Source organism: Rutidosis leptorrhynchoides, chromosome 4 (assembly GCF_046630445.1).
Source record: "Rutidosis leptorrhynchoides isolate AG116_Rl617_1_P2 chromosome 4, CSIRO_AGI_Rlap_v1, whole genome shotgun sequence".
In the NCBI taxonomy this organism is placed as follows: Eukaryota; Viridiplantae; Streptophyta; class Magnoliopsida; order Asterales; family Asteraceae; genus Rutidosis; species Rutidosis leptorrhynchoides.
In genome coordinates, this window is record NC_092336.1 from 64,255,434 (window position 1) to 64,272,797 (window position 17,364).

General features: G+C 38.6%; 3 protein-coding genes across 3 annotated transcripts in view; all 3 read left to right on the top strand.

Annotated features, from left to right (window-relative positions):
* The window catches only part of LOC139839681 (vacuolar-processing enzyme beta-isozyme-like), a 31,327-nt gene extending 17,629 nt beyond the window's left edge, over positions 1-13,698 (top strand). Inside the window, exons 6-9 of the mRNA XM_071829814.1 lie at positions 12,783-12,831; positions 12,912-13,112; positions 13,225-13,416; positions 13,516-13,698. Of these exons, the coding sequence (XP_071685915.1) occupies positions 12,783-12,831; positions 12,912-13,112; positions 13,225-13,416; positions 13,516-13,698 (625 nt within the window). The remainder of the gene's footprint in view (positions 1-12,782; positions 12,832-12,911; positions 13,113-13,224; positions 13,417-13,515) is intronic.
* Positions 1-15,955, top strand: part of LOC139839680 (hsp70-Hsp90 organizing protein 3-like) — a 39,458-nt gene extending 23,503 nt beyond the window's left edge. Inside the window, exon 8 of the transcript XR_011757025.1 lies at positions 15,933-15,955. The gene's annotated coding sequence lies outside the window, so the exon portion shown is untranslated. The remainder of the gene's footprint in view (positions 1-15,932) is intronic.
* Positions 14,658-15,492, top strand: LOC139840690 (uncharacterized). Its single transcript, XM_071830939.1, has 2 exons — positions 14,658-14,844; positions 14,942-15,492. Exons 1-2 carry the CDS (start codon positions 14,658-14,660, stop codon positions 15,490-15,492), a joined length of 738 nt encoding a protein of 245 aa, XP_071687040.1.
* Positions 15,956-17,364: the final 1,409 nt, after the last annotated feature.

Below are 17,364 nucleotides of genomic sequence, written 5' to 3' on the forward strand. Positions count from 1 at the left end.
ATACAATGCTTCGAATGGTGCAGCTTTAATGCTTGCATGATAACTATTATTATACGAAAATTCTGCTAACGGTAGATACTTATCCCATCCGTTTCCAAAATCGATCACACATGCCCTGAGCATGTCTTCAAGAGTCTGAATCGTTCTTTCACTCTGCCCGTCGGTTTGCGGATGATATGCGGTACTCATATCTAAACGAGTTCCTAGTGCCTCATGCAGTGATTGCCAGAACTTTGAGGTAAATCTACTATCACGATCGGATATAATGGAAATAGGTATTCCATGCCTTGAAACAATTTCCTTTATATACAATCGTAATAGTTTCTCCATTCTATCCGTTTCCTTTATAGGCAAGAAATGGGCAGATTTGGTAAGACGATCAACAATCACCCAAATGGTGTCGTATCCCCAGGCAGTCTTTGGTAACTTCGTGATGAAATCCATGGTAATACCATCCCATTTCCATTCTGGGATTTCTGGTTGTTGAAGTAACCCTGATGGTTTCTGGTGTTCTGCCTTGACCTTGGAACAAGTTAAACACTCCCCAACATATGTTGCAACGTCTGTCTTTAAGTTAGGCCACCAATAATGTGTCTTAAGATCTTGATACATCTTTCCAACTCCAGGATGTATCGAGTATCTTGTCTTATGTGCCTCGTTCAATATCAACTTCCTTAATCCACCCAACTTCGGTACCCAAATACGGTTTGCAAAATATCGAATTCCATCTTCCCGTATAACGAGTTGCTTCTCATACTTCTTCATTATTTCATTTCCTATATTTTCTTTAGTAAGTGCTTCTCGTTGAACTTCTTTGATTTGTGAGTTGAGATTCATGCGAATTTTTATGTTCATCGCTCGTACTCGAATTGGTTCTCGTTCCTTTCTGCTTAGTGCGTCAGCCACCACATTCGCTTTCCCGGGATGATAACGAATTTCACAATCATAGTCGTTTATTAACTCGACCCACCTACGTTGCCTCATGTTCAGCTGTTTCTGATCAAAAATATGTTGAAGACTTTTATGATCAGTAAACACAGTGCATCTAACCCCATATAAGTAGTGTCTCCATATCTTTAACGCAAACACGACTGCTCCCAGTTCTAGATCATGCGTCGTATAATTCCGCTCGTGAATCTTCAATTGTCGAGATGCGTATGCAATAACTTTCTTTCGTTGCATAAGAACACAACCAAAACCTTGTCGCGAAGCGTCACAATATATTTCAAAATCATCGTTCCCTTCAGGTAACGATAAAATAGGCGCCGTAGTTAACTTCTTCTTCAGTAATTGAAATGCGTTCTCCTGCTCCGAGGTCCATTCGTATTTCTTCCCTTTTTGCGTTAATGCTGTCAACGGCTTAGCTATTCGGGAAAAATCTTGAATAAACCTTCTATAATAACCGGCTAAACCCAAAAATTGGCGTATCTGCATTGGTGTTTTAGGAGTCTCCCATTTTTCAATGGCTTCAATTTTTGCTGGATCAACCTGAATTCCTTTGCTACTAACAACGTGGCCAAGAAATTGCACTTCTTTCAACCAGAAAGCACACTTAGAAAATTTAGCGTATAGCTGTTCTTTTCTCAACAACTCTAATATCAACCTTAAATGCTACTCATGCTCTTGCTCACTCTTGGAATAGATAAGAATGTCATCAATGAAAACGATAACAAACTTATCTAAATACGGACTACAAACTCGATTCATGAGGTCCATGAATACAGCTGGCGCATTCGTCAATCCAAACGGCATGACCAAAAATTCGTAATGACCATAACGTGTCCGAAAAGCAGTTTTCGGAATGTCCTCTTCTTTGACACGTAGTTGATGATAGCCCGATCTTAGGTCGATTTTCGAATAAACACATGATCCCTGGAGTTGATCAAATAAGTCGTCAATTCTCGGTAGTGGATACCGATTTTTGATAGTTAACTTATTTAATTCACGATAATCTATACACATCCTAAAAGATCCATCTTTCTTTTTAACAAATAGAATCGGAGCTCCCCACGGTGAAGTACTTGGTCGTATGAATCCATGATCCAGTAATTCTTTTAACTGACTCTGAAGTTCTTTTAACTCGGACGGTGCAAGTCTATATGGAGCACGAGCCACTGGTGCGGCTCCTGGTACTAAATCTATTTGAAATTCTACAGATCTAAATGGAGGTAATCCCGGCAACTCTTCCGGAAAAACTTCAGGAAAATCTCTTGCCACAGGCACGTCGTTGATGCACTTCTCTTTTTCTTTCTTTTCGACTTTATTAACATGTGCTAAGATAGCATAGCACCCTTTCTTCAAGCACTTTTGAGCTTTCAAATAACTAATGAGTTTTAGCTTTGAGTTACCCTTCTCTCCATAAATCATCACCGGCATTCTATCCTTACAAGGAATGCGAATTGCCTTCTTGGCACACACAACTTCAGCTCCTACTTTGGACATCCAGTCCATGCCGACTATTACATCAAAACTTCCTAATTCTACGGGTATTAAGTCAATTTTAAATGTTTCTCCGGCTAAATTTATTTTACAATCACGGCAAATTTTATCGGCTTTAATTAGTTTACCATTAGCTAACTCAATCATGTACTTAGCATCTAGAGGTAATGATGAACAATTCAATTTAGCGTAAAAGCCTCTACTCACGTAACTTCTATCGGCACCAGTATCAAATATAATAGATGCGGATAAGTTATTAATGGTAAACGTACCCGTAACAAGCTCCGGGTCTTCACACGCCTCTCTAGCATTAATAACAAATGCTCTTCCACGTGCAGATCCATTATTCTTCTCTGGATTCGGACACTGGCTCTTATAGTGACCTTGTTTTCCACACCCATAACAAGTAATGGTAGCCAAAGCAGTTCTATTTGCATTGGTGGCAGGAGTCTTGGTACCATTTGTATTTGTAACGAGAGCCCTACAATCTTCAGCAAGATGACCCTTTCGATTACATTTGTTGCATACCACATTACAGTAGCCAGAGTGATGTTTGTGGCATCGGTTGCATAAAGGATTTTGTCCTTTGTAACCAAAGCTTGAACCACCACCTGCACCTTGTATGGTTTCTTGTTTCTTAAAAGATTGTTGTTGGTTACCTCGATCATAATTTCCATTCCACTTTCTTTTGTTACCTGATACCTTCACATCAGTATTGGATGCTTTCTTATCCATGATGACCTGATCCATTAGCTCGTTTGCCATGGTTATAGCTTCATGAATTGTATTAGGTTTCGATGCTGTAACGTTTGCCTTGACCTTTTTGGGCAAACCATCTTTGTACATTTCAATCTTCCGTTCTTCGGTTGGAACCAATTCAGGACATAGCAAAACTAATTCCATGAATCGCTGATTGTAGTTGGTGATTTCAGTACCAATAACCTTCAGACTTCGTAACTCATCTTCCAACTTCCTAACCTCGTTCCTTGGACAATATTCGTTGATTAACATTGTTTTGAATTCTTCCCACGGAGTATCATAAGCTACATCTCCTCCTACAGCCTTCACATAATTTTTCCACCACGTGAGTGCACTATCTTGTAAAGTGCACGATGCATACATGGTCATGTCCTTTTCAACACAACCACTGATTTTAAACACAGTCTCCATCTTTTCTATCCACCGGGTTAAACCGATTGGTCCTTCTGTTCCACTGAATGATGAGGGCTTGCAAGCTTGAAAAGTTTTGTAAGTGCACCCCACACGAGGATTTGGGTTAACTGCAGCACCTCTTGCAGCCTCGACCCATAACATTCTATCGTTCACTCGCTGATTGATGAGTTCCTGGATTTCTTGTTCCGTCATTCGGTTCAATCGCGCCATATTCTTCTATAAGAATGAAAAGAAAATAATTATTCACATGGAATATTATAGATGTAGTGTATATTTACAGTACATTATAGCTTATTAATAATATGAACCAGGTATTATTATAAAAGCCTTTTCTTCTTATTAGCGTTTTATAATTATATCTAGGGTAGTACCTACCCGTTAATGTCCATACTTAATAGCTTAGTACAGAATCAATTACTACCATCTAAATAATACTTAACCATGGAAAATTATTGCATTTCACACTTCACTATTTTACATATGCTTATCTTATATCGAACATTAAGCAAACCACACTAATAATATTATACAAAACATTATATGATCCCATGGTTTAATACGGCAGCGCATCGTTTGGTCTATTTTCTAGGACGTTTAGGTTCAAGGAATGGCCTAACGCTTATCCTAGCTGTCTGCCTATATTTTAGCTGTGGGGCTGAAGAACTGAATGCCGGGACAGCACGAATAGGAATAGCGGGAATAGGGGTGGTAGTGTCTAGTGGAGTTGGTGCCACATCATCCTTACTAAACTCGGGATTTGAATTTTCTAATTCATTAGCCTTTCGTTTCTTTCCTAGTTCGAACTCGTCTTTTGTAATTTCATGTATTTCTTCCTCGGGTTCACTTTCCTCCTCGGGTTCACTTTCCGGGTTCTCTATAGTCGGTTCATCCGGAATTTGTGAGTCTTCCCCAAAGATATTATTTTCGTCATCGGATAGGTTAATGACTGGAACACCATCTGAAGATTCTGGTTCGGAGTCGCTGAATGTGATAACAAGTTTTGAGCCCGACATCTATCATACAACAACTAACCCATTAGTACTACATAATATTTACATATAAATTTTAACCAACAATGATAAGCAATGGTTTTTAAATCAGACCCGGTCAAAGTCCAGACTTACTAATGTATCCTAACGACTTATCGGTTAGACACACTAATGCAAACCTGGTTCGCTAAGACCACCGCTCTGATACCACATGTCATAACCCATCCTTAACCCTAAGAACGAGTTAGATAACGTATGATTTCATTGCGAGGTATTGACCTCTATATGAGACATTTTTAAAAGAAAACTGCATATATTTTACATTACAAACCACAAATCTTATTTTTGATACAAGCTTTAGACGATAGAAAGATGATTATCGTTTAGCGATAATCTTCGACTTACAAACTTTACAAATAATGATAACAACACGATTTCTAGTATATTTTACAACACAAATCCTCGGGTATGCAGTTTTATTTTTGACACAAATATGCGTACGCAAGATCCTGCTCAAATTCAACATAATGCAGCGGAAACTTCTAATTATCACCTGAGAATAAACATGTTTAAAACGTCAACATAAAGTTGGTGAGATATAGGTTTAGTGCCGGCAGCAATATATATATAGACCACAAGATTTCATATATAAACAGTTTAATAAAAATATTCTAAGTGGTTGAGCACTTGGTAACCATACTTAACATTTAATCACGTCGCATATTCCCTTTATTATGAAATCTTACTACACCGTACCAAGTGTAGTCACGAAACGAAGTACTGTGCAACCGTTGAATACTGGTCGTCCAGTCCGGTTGGGGTTGTCAGGCCCGATAGATCTATCAACAGGATTCGCGTTTACAATACCGCTGTAAATATTAGTTACCAAGCTACAGGGAAGTATGCCAGTGGTACAACTCAACGTAGAATATATTTTTCAGTTACTTGTGTCCATAACGTAAAACATAAAATATATGTATTCTCATCCCGAAATATTTAGAGTTTAAAAGTGGGACTATATACTCACTTTCGTCTTGAAGATATGTAATTTCGACTTGGTCTCCGATTGATATCACGAACCTATCCATATATAGTTTATCAATATATTTCTATTTTAAACAATCGTCACATATATATACTTTTTATACTTTTAATAGTTTTAATAATTTCTTAGTCCGTAGTTAGCAGTCCGATGTTAGTAATTCAATTTTAATGGTTCATTTTTAGGTGTTTAATAAACCCCCAATGAAATAAATAAAAACCCCCATCGTATATGTATTGGTCGAGATTAATCTTGACCCATGGTACCGGTGTTGTCAAATGACGTGTTGCGTACATAAAGTACCGGTGTTGTCAAATGACCTGTTGCGTACAATCATGGGATCTTATGATTAATCTTCTCGTATTGTTTACGGGTGATCCTGAACCATATAAAATTAAATTATGAGTACATATATATAAAATATCATGTTATTTTAAAAAGATGTGATTTATTTAATTTTCTCCAATTATTTTCGTAGCCAAACTAGTCTTAGATATCCGATCTCGTTTTGGTCATAGTTTCTTCGTTACAACTCCGTTTTCGTTGATTCAACTTGCCACTTCCTTGGATCGAGTCCCTCTTTAAGACTATGAACTGTAAATACCTTAGTTTGTATTCGAAATCACAGGTCATAGGTCAAACTTTAGTGAAACTTATGAAGTTAATCATTTTCCATCATGTAAACAACCTTAAATGATTATTTTTCTAAAAATACTTATACTTTGAGTTAAATCATGAAATTTTTATGTGTTATCATATTCATAGTAAAAATCATTTTTCCAGTAAATAAACCTCCAATTCAAAGTTTAAGATGGTTTTTAATTATCCAACCCAAAACAGCCCCCGGTTGCACTCCGACGTCATAAAAACAGTTTTTAAGGTGTTCTTTGAAAAACCAAGTTATACCTTGTTAAATTAGCATATTTTTAAGTTATATTACAGGTCTTGAAGTATTTTAAAAGTTAAGTTAGAAGGATCTATTTAGTTTGCGAACAAGTTTGAAATCATTCAAACTATGTTCTAGTTTATAAACTCTTATATATATAGCTATAAATATATGAATTGAAAAAGAGTTGAAGTAGAGTTTTTACCTCAAGTTTAAAATGTAAAGTTGCTGGAAAGAAGTAGTAAAATAAAAGTTGAGAGAGTTCTTGCAAGTGTGTGTGAAAATTGGAAGTAAAATTTGGAAAATGAATGTGTAAAAATGAGTTAGAAATGGTGCTTATTTATAGGCTTGAAAATTTGGTTTTTAGTGAAAATATCTAAGATAAGTTAAAATTTATTATGTCATGAATGACATATTATTCCAATAATTGAAGATTTCTATTGGTATATACCAATAGTAAATACTTCTAGAAGCTGTGTATAGTACCCTAGATATACGTATAGGATTATTGAGGAAACGGAACGAGAATTCAAATATAACTATCTTTTGTAAATATACTTATATTGTTTTATGTATAAAAGCCCTTTAAAAATGATTAAATACATTACTTATACGATATATGTATAAACATTATAAATCATCAGTATTTATGTCAAATAACGTTACGTATGGTTATTGTTTTGAAAACTTAAGTTAGTAGTTTCAAAATATACTTATGACTTTTTGTTATTAATACAAAATGAGATATTAAAACATCCTTAGATCATGTTAAATATGTATGTATAATTATCATATATTGTATAGTTCGTGATATCATCGGTCAAACTAGACGGTCAAACGTTGTGTAAAACTCTTTTCAAAAACATAAGTCTCAACAATTTGGATTGCTTATCATGTTGGTAAGGTTTAATTTATGTAAATATTAATCTCATAAGTATAGAACGATCGGAAAAGTGCGGGTCGTTACAGTGTGGTAAGGCAATGCTAACTAAAAACATACCAATGTTTTTATACTTAAGAGTTTCCCCAAGTAAACCAATACTTAGGATGAATTAATATGCACAAGCAAACCAATGCTCGTATTTTAAGTCGACTTGGCAGCCTTCTAGTCTGCGTGGCGCTTGGCTAGGGGAAAACCAATTCCCTTCACCTGCCGTTATATTCTAGCCTTGTAACCAAACAGGCTTCTGCCGCGCGGGGGCTAGAGGACACCCCTTAAGTAGGCAGGAACCGCACAATAAACTATTGATAAAATATGTGCGAGAGATTTATTGCACTTTGAAAGTTATCATATCCGCGACGAGCTAATACTTGCCATGAACACTAGAATTTTTAGGACAACAAGATTCCACTCTTCAGTTCGTAAACCGTATGCAATCCTAGCAAGATTGTGAGTAATGTGGGGTTTAAGGATCTTAGGATTTAACTCTCCGGTCCGGATACCGTGAATAACCCAGATCAATATGATGATATCGATGGGGTGGTTAAATGTTAAGTCCGCTATAGATAACGTTCGTCGATCGATGGCCCCGTGAAGGTTGTAGGTTAACGTCGCAATATACTGACCTGTTAACCTTATCCACAAATGATGATGATGATGGTCTACGTAACTCGACTATCGATTCGATAGAGTATGATCTATGTAATATTGTGTCCTCCGTCGAATGATTGCAACCATGTAACAAACCGGGAAAAACCCATATAGGAAGTAGGCAATCATGAAGACAATTGTAGGCAAGGAAGTAGGCAAGAAGCCATATGAAGAAGAGGTGTATCGTGGTTGTAAAGAACATAAGCTAATAATTTGGGTGATCAAGTCCAACTAGCTATATATTACATCTCATTAATGTCTTCGCATGCCAAATAAGATGCGGCCATGGATTTATGCGGAGCTACCATGGTCTTATGCAACGTGCGTAATGCACAAATGAACTACGTCGCCACAGGCTTACGCGGAGCCACCTTGGCGCAAAACGAAGTGTGTGCAACACATATGCAGCGTGTTGCGTGTTGCACATCGCATGAATAAACCGCGGCCATGGACTTACGCAGAGCCGCCATGGCGCAAAGCAAAATGCGTAAAGGTACTTCCGGCTTAGGGTCTTCGCTAAAAGAAACAAACCTTCCCTATCAGTTGAAGCCATATATCCTGGTAGCCCCCATTTCAATACTACTAAGTATTTAGTGGTTTTGAAATCGAACATTAAGTTGACACCACCTTCAAGGGTGATACGAAAAACGCATTCGAAACGATTTTTTATTGAAAAGAACCGCGTGAAGCATCGTGCAAAGAATTGCACACAAATGGGTGTCCGTAGGACTGCTAAAAAGACCGCGTTGGTGCACAAATAACCGTTCAATGAACTGTGCAAGGTACACGACACCTAACCCGCAACCATGGGCTTATGCAAAGCTGCCATGGTGCAATGTGCGCGAAGTACGAATATAACTGCGGCCATGGGCTTATGCGGAGCCGCCATGGCGCAATGTAAAGTTGCTCTAAGCATGAACAAACTAAAACGTACAATAGAACCACGAGAAGTGTGAATGGTGCTATGCGGGATTAATGCCATGAATGACACTCAACGCGTAAAGTAGTATGGAAAGATACCGTGTATTGTTGAAGCATGTTGCGGAATATTTGCGTCATAACTCTATGCTTTTACCATAAAGAAGGTAATGAAGTGCGTCAGTTCCGACAAACTAGTATAGTCAACGACAACACAACGAAACATGAAACGGGAGCGACCCGGTGTTATATAGAGGCATAATGATGCTCCTCCCAAAGGGGAGATATTCCTAAGAACACATATTGTGCAACTGGCCACCAAAAATAAGTTGTACGGCTGCACATGACAATGGAACACATCTTTCCCACTACTAACCTAGCATAATGCTAGCCACCATTTCAATACTACTAAAGTATTTAGTGGTGTTGAAATCCAACATTAAGTTGACACCACCTTTGGGAGCGATGAACGTGTATGGAACAAGAATTAAAATTCTACGATTCACCATTGTAAAGTAATGGAAATGTACAACGCATAGTGCCCAAAAGAAACTATGCAAAACACATAAACTGCAACCATGGCCTTACGCGGAGCCACCATGGTGTAAATGCGAAGTGCGCACAACACATTCAAAGTGTTGCGGAATGCACACAAAATCATGCAACCATGGCCTTACGCGGAGCCGTCATGGTGCAAAGGAAAAGTGCGCGCAACACATGCAAAGTGTTGCGCAACGCACATAAAAACTTGCGACCATGGACTTATGCGGAGCCGCCATGGTGCAAAAGAAAAGTGCGCGCAACACGTGTAAAGTGTTGTGCAACACACAAAAAATCTTGCGACCATGGACTTATGCGGAGCCGCCATGGTGCAAAAGAAAAGTGCGCGCAACACGTGTAAAGTGTTGCGCAACTCACAAAAAATCTTGAGACCATGGACTTATGCGGAGCCGCCATGGTGCAAAAGAAAAGTGCACGCAACACGTGTAAAGTGTTGCGCATCGCACAAAAAATCTTGCGACCATGGACTTATGCGGAGCCGCCATGGTGCAAAAGAAAAGTGCGCGCAACACGTGTAAAGTGTTGCGCATCGCACAAGAAATCTTGCGACCATGGACTTATGCGGAGCCGCCATGGTGCAAAAGAAAAGTGCACGCAACACGTGTAAAGTTTTGCGCATCGCACAAAAAATCCTGCGACCATGGACTTATGCGGAGCCGCCATGGTGCAAAAGAAAAGTGCACGCAACACGTGTAAAGTGTTGCTCATCGCACAAAAAATCCTGCGACCATGGACTTATGCGGAGCCGCCATGGTGCAATAGAAAAGTGCGCGCAACACGTGTAAAGTGTTGCGTAACACACAAAAAATCTTGCGACCATGGACTTATGCGGAGCCGCCATGGTGCAAAAGAAAAGTGCGCGCAACACGTGTAAAGTGTTGCGCATCGTACAAAAAATCTTGCGACCCTGGTGCAAAAGAAAAGTGCACGCAACACGTGTAAAGTGTTGCGCATCGCACAAAAAATCCTGCGACCATGGACTTATGCGGAGCCGCCATGGTGCAAAAGAAAAGTGCACGCAACACGTGTAAAGTGTTGCGCATCGCACAAAAAATCCTGCGACCATGGACTTATGCGGAGCCGCCATGGTGCAATAGAAAAGTGCGCGCAACACGTGTAAAGTGTTGCGTAACACACAAAAAATCTTGCGACCATGGACTTATGCGGAGCCGCCATGGTGCAAAAGAAAAGTGCGCGCAACTATAGCAAATAAGCTGGCTATGCTAATAGATACACCGCAAGGGTCCATGCAGAATACTTTGGCTATGCTAAATTGATCCTCGTGATTAAAGCTTCGCGGATTAGCATCGCATATAAGCATCACAAATAAAGTATATTAGAATATATGGTGATATATTTGAACCGACCATGATAATTGTGGTATAGGCCACAATCTCGTATTATATATTACCGGATCAAATGAAAACGACTTGTGGCTGATATTTAAAAATGTTAAATTATTAACCATACTCAGAATGTTTATCGTGAAATATATGACATTGCACAATGCAAACGGTGTCAGGTAAACATCACAGCCACGTATTCGTGTGGTTTTCAATAACCGGGTATATATGTTCAAATCTTAACAACACAAGTTATGTCCGCAATTGGGATGCGTAAAAGAATCCGCGAATAGCTGCGTAAAGGACACAAAGGACTGCGCAAATTAGCCATGAGGGCTGCTGCAAATCAACCGCAATGGTTCCAGCAAAACGTCGCGAAGGCTGCCGCATATCACAATGAAGACTGCTGCAAATCAGCCCCAAAGGCTGCTGCAATTAAGTTGCGAAATGTGGTGTAAATCAGTCTGCGAGACTGCGCAAAGGCTGCTGTAAATTAGCCTCAAAACTGCGCAAAGGCTTGTGTTTTCAAGGCGATAATAGATCCCACCCATGACTACAACCAGGCTTCGCAAAGGGACCCACAAAGGTGCTCAAACCCACGCAAAATCTACGCAAAGGCCACACAAAGGGATGTAATCAGGCTGCGTAAGGCCGCGCACAGAGGCGAGCAAAAGGCTGTACGAGAGCGCGCAAAGAACCACAAATGGGGGCGCGAAAGACTGGAAAGCACTGCACAGAGTACCGTCCGAATAACCGTGCGAATGGATGCTCAAAGAGCTGCGTAAAGTGCGCAAAGGACTGCACAAATTAGCTGTGAGGCCTGCCGCATAACTGTGCGATGCACAAGCGAGGCACGACAGCGACAAAGGCTGATTAAGTCCTCGTGAAAAGAAAGAAAAAACCTCGCAAAATAAGCCTCACGGGTTAAGCTTCAAACCTCAATTGAAATTTCATAAATAATGGTTAATCTATAATGAATGAAGAGCACGTCAAAAAGCTTATATCTCTCCCTTTAATAGGGGTATATACAGTGAGGTTTATTCTAAGAATAAATTGCATTTATCCCTCAAGATCAATTCCAATTTCACAAATATTTGGTTATTAAGTCGCTAAAATCTACAACCAATTATCGTATGAATGCATCTCAAAGATTTCAAACAACACAACTGTGACAAGCCACTACACGTAATGACAAAAGTACTCCGTGTTATTGTATAAGTGATTGTGAGATCCGACATATATATATATAAAAAAAGAACATCAATAAAAAAAAAAAAAAAAAAAAGAAAGCTTACAACCGGATCCGATGATACGAACGTTAGAGTCTTTGTTCGACTCTCAATGAAAGCACCACTTGATCATGTATATTTCCGTCTAGGGCTAAGAACATGCATGAGAGCATTAGAGGGGGTTTTATTAGATTCAACGACGTTAACCTCCGGTCCGGTTACCGTGATAACCCTAGCCGAGATGATGATCTCGGGAGGGTGGCTAACGGCCGACCGCCGGCCAATGGACGGCGCCGATTGGCGGCAAAGGGGAAAACCCTACCGAGAGTGGTAGGTAAAAACCCTAGCATAGAATGTGTCCCTAATTGATGGATGTCCCCTCTATTTATAAGAGGGAATTAGGGTTTGGAGGAAGACTTAATAGCGGCCCATGGACCAAGCCCAACTACTAGGCTCGATGGGTACCGCCCATCATCAAAATGCAACAGTTAATTTGGGACAACGGGAGTACATTTTATTTTTAAGGACAGACATTATATTGGCTTCATGAAATTAAGTCTTCGGATAGCTACGATCGCTGACTGTATTTTTTTGTAACTTTATTCTCTTAGTGATGCTGAAGATTTAAACACTGAAACATTGGAACAGCAATACTTGAAGGTTTGAATCAAGGATCTCCATCTTTTAAATAATTCTTCGTTCTTTTATTTAAACGGCTCAAAATCACAAACTATCTGCAGGTGAAGACGAGGACATTAAATAACAACACTTACGAGGGATCTCATGTGATGCAATATGGCACACAGCGTATCAGCAACGAGACCGTTTCGGTGTATCAAGGTTCTTTTACTTGGAACGGGACCTCGAATCCGTTCCAATCATTCGAGTCAATGGGTGTTGTCAACCAAAGAGATGCAGATGTTTATTCAATGTGGCATATGGTATTTTATTACAAAAGACTTGGATCTATTGATCCTTTGTATAATAAAATTATTATTTTTTTATGCCATTCCAAAAAAAAAAAAAAATTGATGTAAATTTTTTGTTCTAAAGTACAAGAGATCAACCGGAGATTCACAACAGAAAGAAGAATTACTAAAGAAAATTAAGGAAATAACGGCGCATAGGGCACATTTGGATAGTAGTATCGATATAATCAGGGGCAAGTTATTACAAGGAGAAAAAGCAGTTAAGCGTACCGAAGGAATGGCCCTTGTGGACAATTGGGACTGTCTTAAAACCATGGTAAACGATAAATAACTTGATCTTAAATCTTAATTTCTCCTTCGTTATATCTTCATATTGGATTTTTGGTTTAACTTTATGAACGTTTGAATGAATAAGGTGCGAACGTTTGAGACGCATTGTGGATCATTGACTCAGTATGGTATGAAACATACACAGACGTTTGCTGACGCGTGCAACAATAATATTAGCAAGGAAGCTATGGATGAAGCTGCAAAGGCATCATGTAGCTCGTACAACATGGGACAATGGGATCCTGCAATTGTTGGTTATATTGCATGATTAATAATGCTACTAATGCTATAATACATTGGATGAGATATATATATTTGTATTTTCGTACTATTAGCTCTAGTATAGAATAATGGTGACAATTAATAAGCAACTAATACTGATGAGAATCAGTGATGAATAAGATTCATAATTAAGCTGATCAATGCTGGAATTGTGCGGATGATCTGTTTTTGTAAACACTTATTTTTCTTGGATGTGATTGGAAAGAACACGTTAATTGTGTTGGAGTAATTGGTTTGTAGGTTTAATATTTAAGTTAGTACTTTAGTTACTGAAATAATAAAGTGTTAGTATTAGTTTTATTAAATAAATGGTTTGCTAGATGGTTTGAAATGGTAGTATTTTGTTGACCGAAAATCATGGAAGAATTGGTAGATGCACGTTGGTTTAAAGATTGTACCGGTTCTAAAGGTAGCTAAGAGAGTAGTGTGTTAGTTCCTACTTTTTTGCTGTAGCTTGGCTATATATAGCCTCCTTTATTTGTTAATGAAAAGTGTACTCTCATTCCAATATTTCTTTTTGTTTACAATTCTTTTCCCTCTTTAGCATACAACAAATTACACAGCCTGTATTTTCTTGTTTCTTTTGTGATCTGATAAGGACCTACCTTACACTTGGTATCTAGAGCTTAGGCTTCATGAAGAAAGACAAGCAGTAGAAGGCTGATATGTTAACAGTTAATATCAGCAGTAAATCTACGTAGCAGTTAGTTTCAGCAGAAAATAGCAGTTAATTGCAGTCAATAGCAGTCAACATTTGAAGCAGAAATCAGTCCGGGCAGTAACAAGAAGAAGAAGCAGATTTGCAGTCATTAAATAGCAGAGAATAGTAGCAGTGAAGCGAGCAATTACAGTAAGCAGTATATATATAAAAAATAGAAAGGTAGCAGATAACATCATAGCAGTAGCAGCAGACAAGACGCACGAAGGAACAATTCTTGAAAAGAAATGGCAGAAAACGACCGATCTCTAACCGTTCGTGAGCAAGGAACCGTACCAATTCAATGTCCTAAATTAACCGAGACCAATTACACCACATGGTCTATTATGATCGAAACCGTGCTAAGGGCATATGGACATTGGGATGCAATAACCGAAGATGAAGTTGATGAGAAGAAAAATTATACTACCAAAGGTATAATTTATCAAACCCTACCGGAAGATGTTCTTTTGCAAGTTTCCAAACACAAGAATGTAAAAAGATTGGGAATCAATCAAAACTCGATTTGTAGGGGCTGAATTGGTTCAAAAGGCAAGGTTGCAAACGTTGAGAAACGAATTCCAGATGCTAAAAATGAAGGACAACGAATCAATCAATGACTTTTCGGGCAAGATAAATAGTATCGTTGCTAAATTCAAAAGTCTTGGTTCTACTCTTGAAGAGGAGGTGATTGTAAGAAAGTTTCTCAATTCGGTTCCAATGAAATACTTGCCAATTGTAGCTCCCATTGAACAATATTTGGACCTTGCTAAAATACCATTTGAAGAGGCGGTTGGAAGGGTGAAAGCTTATGAAGAAAGATTTCAAGGTCATGAAGAAAAAGATGAAGAACAAAATAAACTTTTGTTGGCAAGTGAACAAAGGTATGGTGAAAGCAGTGGACGCGGAAGGGGGCGTGGAAGGAGCTATGGTCGAGGCCGAGGAAGAGGCTCGGGTCGAGGTGACAAGAGTGGTTTTAGGTTCTATGAGTGTGGAGAGTATGGACACTTCAAAAATGAATGCACAAATTGGAACGACAAAGAAGTTAACTTGATTCCTGAAGAAGAACCGACACTCCTTTGATGAAAATACAAACCAATTAGGAGGGTGATTGTTGGAGTAATTGGTTTGTGGGTTTAATATTTAAGTTAGTACTTTAGTTACTGAAATAATAAAGTGTTAGTGTTAGTTTTATTAAATAAATGGTTTGTTAGATGGTTTGAAATGGTAGTATTTTGTTGACCGAAAATCATGGAAGAATTGGTAGATGCACGTTGGTTTTAAGATTGTACCGGTTCTAAAGGTAGCTAAGAGAGTAGTGTGTTAGTTCCTACTTTTTTGTTGTAGCTTGGCTATATATAGCCTCCTTTATTTGTTAATGAAAAGTGTACTCTCATTCCAATATTTCTTTTTGTTTACAATTCTTTTCCCTCTTTAGCATACGACAAATTACACAGCATGTATTTTCTTGTTTCTTTTGTGATCTGATAAGGACCTACCTTACAAATTGGCTGTAGCTTTAATTTGGTGAATCATAATTGAAACTTGTTGGTGCATAATCCCAAATTCTATCATTGTAATATGTTCTATTCGTATTGTGTTTGATATTTTAATCGTGTAAGGATATTGTCATTTATACATTGTGTTTGGTTTGATTAAAAGTAATGACATAAAATGGTTCGATCTATTTGGTTGGCAGCTCAGAACATCGACCGATGGTAGAGACCATCGGTCGAGGGACGAACACCACCGATCGTAGGTCAGAGACCACCGGCCGATGGTCACTGTGATGGTATATAAATATGGGTGTCCGATAAAATTGTTAGGTTACACACCCTACACCCTCTTGCCGTCGTATTTCGCTGTTACTATTGTCCCAGACCATACCCCAACCGAATACAATCATTAAGGCATCGATTATATCAACATTTAGTTGGTTAGATTGATCCCAAGGTGAACTTAGTATTCGATTCATCCTAGTTTAGTGTTTTCCGCCTCTAATCTAGTTATTACATTTGATCTAAGATCCTAGTACGTCTACAAAGTGGTATCAGAGCTTCGGCTTGTTGATCTAAACGTTTTTAAATCGAATTCATAGTTTTTGATATTAGGGTTTTGGTCAAAACGGGTTTTTGATTAAAAGTTGATATTTTTACGTCTTAATATCGTGTTTTTGTGTTTATTTGTGTTTCTGAGTGAGTTTCCTAGGTTTCTATCGGTTTGGTTTACGTTTAGAACGTCAAAATCGATCAAAATCGAAGTTCTTAGCGAAAACCCTAGTATTTCCTGCCCAGTATAGTTAAGAACAACCCTCGGCCGATCGTCTTTGACCATCGACCGTTTGTCTCGACCTTCGACCGTTCGTCAGACTCAATCGACCGATCGTCTCATATAAAACCGGAGGACAGTTTGTCGTATCATAGAACCGTTTGTCTTTACCATCAATCGTAAGTCTCTAGTCCATAGGCCGATCGTCTCCTACCATCGATCGATAGTAACTTCCATCGACCGAAGGTCATATAATACTTAGACTTAGCTACTAAGTTTACACCATCGGCCGTTAGTCCAAGACCTCCGACCGATTGTCAACGACCTCCGACCGATTGTCTTACATTCGGTCGATACTCTTTTGTGACAGAATCTTAAGACTGCATTCAATTAATATAAATTAATTAAAATGTCTGACACAAACGAACAAGTGATAAACGAATGCAGTGCATTAGTAATTGCACCAGGACTACAAAATTGTTACTTAATGAAAGTGAATCTGGATCCACGAATAAAGTCCCTAGACTCGAAAACCTTAAAGATTTTTTGGACTGGAAAACCAGATTTGTAATCTATCTAAATGGTATTGATTATAGACTTTGGGAATGTATTGAGAATGAATATGTGTGGCCTAGTGGAGGTGATGGTGAACCCAAAGAAACCACACAGTTTAGTCCTACAGAGCGT

What these genes read in the sequence shown, in the direction of transcription:
- LOC139840690 (XM_071830939.1), top strand. Translation starts at nt 14,658, where the DNA reads ATGGCAGAAAACGACCGATCTCTAACCGTTCGTGAGCAAGGAACCGTA. An exon ending in GAAAAATTATACTACCAAAG is followed by an intron (nt 14,845 to 14,941) that starts GTATAATTTATC and finishes CTCGATTTGTAG; the next exon opens with GGGCTGAATTGGTTCAAAAG.